Source organism: Gekko japonicus, unplaced genomic scaffold (genome assembly GCF_001447785.1).
Source record: "Gekko japonicus isolate JY-2015 unplaced genomic scaffold, Gekko_japonicus_V1.1 scaffold85, whole genome shotgun sequence".
Classification (NCBI taxonomy): domain Eukaryota; kingdom Metazoa; phylum Chordata; class Lepidosauria; order Squamata; family Gekkonidae; genus Gekko; species Gekko japonicus.
The window spans coordinates 1,594,743-1,600,742 of NW_015167531.1; the positions used below are offsets into that span (position 1 = coordinate 1,594,743).

Sequence of the window (6,000 nt, forward strand, 5' to 3'; positions counted from 1 at the left end):
ACTCAACCCTGAAAAAGTTACCAGTGGCTGAAAAAGCAGATCTGGAGAGAGAGGCCAAGAAGTATCAGGAGTTGGCAGTCATCCAAAGCTTCATTGCACCCTACCTGCCTGCTTGCAGAACTCCTGATATGCTGAAGAGGCCAAAGTCTGTGATCACCACCTTGCCATTGTCATAGAACACATTTTTGGACTTGAGGTCTTTGTGGAGAATTCCCTTTGCGTGGAGGTAACCCATGCCCTGCAAAAGAAGAATGGAGAGAAACGGAAGCTGAAAGACTTGCTTAGAAAACACCGGCTTTTGTTTCTTCCGGAAAATACTGCACACACAAAATGCAACCAAAGGCCAGCTTAGATAGAATGGGATGGTCTTTTAAAAACTAATGTGTACGTTTGTCCATGCCCAACACCTTCCCCAAGAACAGGGGACAGACACGGCTTCTCAGAGTTCTGCCAGGCCTTAATTGCTACCGGAATTCCCCTTCAAAAGGTCATCAGTTTCCCAGTTGTTGGGTCACACCTAGAAGAGAAGCCCCCCATCTCTGCTGAACATGGTGGACCCCTCAGGGTTTGGAAGCCACTATCGGCTGGAAGGCGAGGCTGAGAGTGGGGGACTGATCTGGGATGCTCTTCCCACCATCCGCTCTGCCAGGTGACCATCACAACTTTCAGTGTATTCCTTGGCCCCCCATAGAGGTTGCGGTATTTTGTTGAAACTTCCTTCATTGTGCAGGTGAAAAAACAGAACCAGCTGCTCTTGCTACTCTTGTACAGTGGTCAGTGGAAATTACATCACTGTATGTTTTGTTGTTTCAATAAAGACATTGTGAAGCCAAGAAAGTCAAGTGATACAAGAGACAGAAGTCAGGGTGTCACAGTGCTATGCAGAGCTCAAATGAATACAGAACCCACCCAAATGTATGCAAGAGACAAGGAAAGCGCGAGGAATGAATAGTTCAAGCAAATCCATGATAAATAATACAAATAATAAAATGAATCCTGCTTCGCCGTTCTCCTTTGGCGTCTACGATTTCAACATTCACAGCCCAGATACATTTCCAAGGCTATTTCTGCTATCCGGAGCAGAAGAATGGACATAATTACCAATCAGCAACTAGTTAAAGGCATAAGGAAAACAGACTCACAGTTAACTTCCTTGAAAAAAAGAAAACAAGTCAGAGAGGATAACAACTGTGATCTCTCTGAGTCTGGAGAGCTGGGGATCTCATTGCTCACAAGTTTCCACTGCCTGGAAGTCCAGCAGCTATTGCTGTCTGCCCCCACCATCTTTCCCTGACATCCTCCCACAACCTCCTTGGAATACGGGTGTTAATAGTCGAGAAGCTTGGCCTGGCGTGGGTGGCAGGGCAAACCATCATTCACCTTCCTCTCGTAACTCATTAAAGCTGTATCGCTTGTGCTTCAGGAGGCGGCCCTGGCTTGAGAACAGATCGCACTTAAGCTGGACTCCACGTCAGTGGGAGGCTGCTGAGGCACAAATATTATTTATGGCTTTAATATACTTCTATTCCATCATTCTACCAAAATGATCTACAACAGGGGTGGGATGGTTTTGGCCTTGGGGGAGTCATCATCTTTCTTTACTGGAATCCCTATCACCAGCTAATGTGTTTGAAAGTTCTGCATAGCCAGAGTGACTATCTGGTTCAAGCACAACTTAGCTGTGTTCCATGATTGTGAGTCTGTGCTCTCTCTTAAAATCATGGGAACTCTTGGAGGATTACATCCAAGTCCACCTAGCCCAGCAAGTTTTACTAGAATCTTCAGCAACCAGTAGGTGCTAGGTAGCTGACCAGAAATTTGTTGTTGTTCAGTCGCACAGTCGAGTCCGACTCTTCGCGACCCCATGGACCAGCTCCTGCCAGGCCCTCCTCTCTTCCGCTGTCCTCTGAAGTTTGCTCAATTTCATGTTTGTTGCATCTATGACACTGTCTAACCATCTCATCCTTTGCCGTCCCCGTCTTCTTTGACTTTCAATCTTTCCCAGCATCAGGGAAAACCAAGTGTTGCATCTAACTGTGATTTGTGACTAGACTGTGTTCTCACCTCAGACACAATAACGTGTTGGGTTGCTCTTGTTCCAATCCATTCCAACAGACCAATCCATTCTCTGCTGAGTTTGTAGCTTACACAAGCAGCTCCCCAGAAGCATGCTGGGGAACACTTGGTGGTGATGGTGGTGATGGGGAACTGCATGTTCCACAAAACCCTGAGTCTCTTTTCCTCGGTGGCTCTTTTTATCAGGCAAAGCAGCTAGCTGTAGGTGACTTCAGACTAAAGGAAACACCATCAGTGCTTACCTTCTCAGAATCTCTGTTGGTTTTATGTCTCAAGGCAAAAAGCAAGTTGGGGATGGGGTCATTCAAAACGTAGAAAAGGCTGGGAGAGACTGTACTTAGCCACACTGGCCCTATCTCTTCCCAGTCCTACTCAGACCACTTTACCCAATAAGAGGGAGATCACAAGGTGTGTGAAAATTACAGGACTAAATATAATACACAATTCAGCCCACCGCTTATGATCTCAGGGCCATACAAGACATGATGTGGGATATCCAGGATCTGGCCTAGTCTATTTAAAAAAACAAACAAAATCATATGGGGCTGCTAAGTGGATCTGGGATGCAGAGTGTGGGTGGTGTTTAACCCTTTCCTCCCATGCTGTTTCCCTGGTCTAAATTCCTCTCCTTCACCAAATTGTTATTTGTTCCACTTAGGACAGGGGAGACACATACAACAGCTTCACCTCCCCAACCCAGTTGATCAAATACTGTTTTTTAAAGATCTATACTAAACTCCTAACCAGAACTACAGGTTTCCAAACCACTGACTTAATTGGTCTTAAGAGGACGTAACTCCTGTTTAGGACTGCATGGCTGATCATGCCTAGTTTGGCCGTCCTTCACCAAGTGGGAGGCCAACTGCTTCCTTGTGAAAATGAGCTTCTCATCATCCCAGCAACCATTGACAGGATGGGATGAAGGAAGCAATTTGGATTTTCCAAGGGATGGTGAGCCTCATTAGGAGGGCAGAAGGGATTTTTTTTTTTTGCTGCACATATTTCACACTTTAATGGGGAGGGAAATGTTGCTGAAACCGAAGGGCCTATTTTGAATGGGGGCACTTGTAGATGGCTTTTTCCTCCGTAAAAACACAGCTGCGCATGGCACCTAATTACACAAACCAGTGGAAACTGCCATGATAATCTGAAAGTGAAAATTATAAACGAATCAAAACTAAGGCTCAAAGAAGCTTCAAGGCAGTCAGAGAATGGTTATTTGACCTTGGGAAGTGGGGAGGGGGGGCACAGCCACTCTGGAAACAGACTGTGCTGCCACACTTCAAAGGAAACAGAATCTCCATGCGCAAGTTCAGCTGGATCTTTGCCAGCTGCAGACGGTTGCCAAATAAGATTGCAAAGGTGCTCAATTACTTTCCCCCTTCTTATGCTTGGTATGACACCTGCAGAAAGAAACTGACTACACTGATTAACCCCTTTGTTTCCTAAAACACCTTATTCACAAACATTATTTATATAGCACCATGGCTGTAGGTTTGGGAGACCGGCATGAGACAGACCAAGCCACAGAGACTTACTGTTCTCAACCAGAGCCAGGGCCGTCTTCGCCCTGGTGCCTACTTGGTGGAACTCCCTGCTGAATGACATCAGGGCCCTGTGGGACTTAACGCAATTCCGCAAGGCTTGTAAGACAGAAATGTTTCATCAAGCTTATGGTTGAGGACATCAATGGGTTCCATCTAGCCTGGCTCCTCCTTCCTCCTCCCCCATCCCCCCCGAAATGACCTCTGTATTTATGCACCATTTGTAAAGTTCTTTGCTGAATCGTCTAGGTTGTTTTAACCGTTTTTAACCCAGGGATCCCAGCCTCCAGTTGGGACCTGGAGTCCCTCCAGAATTACAGCTCATCTCCAGACTCCAGAGATGAATTCCCTTGGAGAAAATGGATGCTTGGGAGAGTGGATTCCATGGCATGGTACCCCACTGAGGCTTCTGTCCTCCCCAGGCTCCATCCCCAAATCTCCAGAAGTTTTCCAACTTGGATCTGGCAACTTTACCCCCCATCCCCTGTTGGTGGCCGGGGGGGACCTGGCAACCCTATTTTAACCTAATATTTGATATTTGAATTTATATATTAGAAATGTTGCCCCCTCTGCCCTGAGCCCTGTTGCACAGGGGAGGGAGGCTTATAAATCAAATAAATCAAACAAATACAGAGTATTTTGTTTGTTAGAATTGCATTTTGTTATTTTTATAAGCAGCTTTGGGTCCTTATTAGGAGAACAGGGTTGAGACTAAAAAAATTTAAAAGTAGCTTAAGTCGGAACAGTTGGCAGGATCCTTGGTAATGCTTTCTCTCTCCTGGATTCTCCTATCAAACTCCCCCTGTATAGTAGATGGCTCCTCCTGGCTCACCAATTTCTTTCAAATGGTTCTGCATCCTTGTGCAGCTAATCACAGGGGAACCCATTCAGTCAAGCATAATTAGCCAAACCAGAGAGAACTGTTAAGCTGCAGTAGGCTGACCTGTACAGCCAGGTCCTCTTCTTCTACCTTCTCCTATTTCAATGGAGACTGTAGTCGGGTTTGAGCTACACATCACAAGGCTCTCAAACCTGAACTCGGTTTGGTGATGGCTGACATGCAGGTCCTAATTCCAGAGGAGAATTGGGAAATTCCCTTGCAAACAAAGCCAAAATAAACCCAGCAAGGAGAATAACAGTTTGAGAAGAAAAGTTTCAGGGAGGAGACAGATTAAGAACACAGCAACAACTGAGGACTTGTGGAGCAACTCCTCCTCTCCAAATGTTCCCAGCTGCCCCATATTAGTATTACCTGGAGGACTCAGGGAGCATGTGCCAGCAAATCTAAAGTGTCATTCTGGTTTCTCTAGCTATCCATCCATTTATACCTTTCATGCATTTATTTACTTTATACATTTAGAATCATAGAATCACAGAGTTGGAAGGGGCCATACAGGCCATCTAGTCCACCCCCCTGCTCAATGCAGGATCAGCCTAGAGCATCCCTGACAAGTGTTTGTCCAGCCGCTGCTTAAAGACTGCCAGTGAGGGGGAGCGCACCACCTTCCTGGGTAGCTGATTCCACTGTTGTACAACTCTTACTGTAAAAAAGTTTTTCCTAATATCCAGCAGGTATCTTTCTGCCCTTAATTTAAACCCACTGTTGTGAGTCCTATCCTCTGTCACCAATAGGGCTGCCAAGCCACAGCGGGGGATCCGTGCGTCTTCGCAGGAGGCGACGGCGGTGCAATGCGTATCGCTGTCCCCCGCGGCAGGGATCCTGTGAAGACGCACAGATCCCTGCCGCGGCTTGGCAGCCCTAGTCACCAACAGGAACAGCTCCTTGCCCTCCTCTAAATGACAGCCCTCCAAATACTTGAAGAGAGTAATCATGTCCCCCCTCAACCTCCCCTTCTCCAGACTGAACAATCTATCCTGTCTCTCAGCCACGAGGATTTTAAGGTGGCTTGCGAGGAGAAAAAAGTTATGACACACAACACAATAAAAAGGATACATTCAGATTGCATGCCACAGTATCAACATTAAGGGCCAAAACAGACGAGGCACCGTCAGTTCTTTGTACAACACTCCCAGCCTTTCAATAGGTGGCACACAGGGGACCTCAATTCAGGTCAGGACTGTGATGCAAAGGGAGGGGGCTGACCAGCAAGAACTCCAAAGAGGCACAGCTGATTCTGGATGAGATAAGGGAAGTCCCTGCCGTGTCCTGGATCACCGGCGTAATCTGTGGGGGGGCTGAGGGGCTTGCGCCCCCCGAAATTTCCCCAGAAGCCCCGCCCACCCGCCGTGCCCCCAGACCCCCCCCCCCCCCGCCGCGAAGGAAGCCGCCCGGCCAAAGCCCCGCCGAGAGCGGCCCTGCGGCCTCCGTGGGAACACGTGTGTGGGGGGGTGCGTGCAGCTAGGCGGTGGCTGCTGCCGC

General features: G+C 47.6%; 1 protein-coding gene across 1 annotated transcript in view; it reads right to left on the reverse strand.

Moving 5' to 3' along the window:
* Positions 1–6,000, reverse strand: part of KSR2 (kinase suppressor of ras 2) — a 237,542-nt gene that overhangs the window by 24,175 nt on the left and 207,367 nt on the right. Inside the window, 1 exon segment of the mRNA XM_015413417.1 lies at positions 105–238. Coding sequence (XP_015268903.1) covers positions 105–238 — 134 coding nt within the window.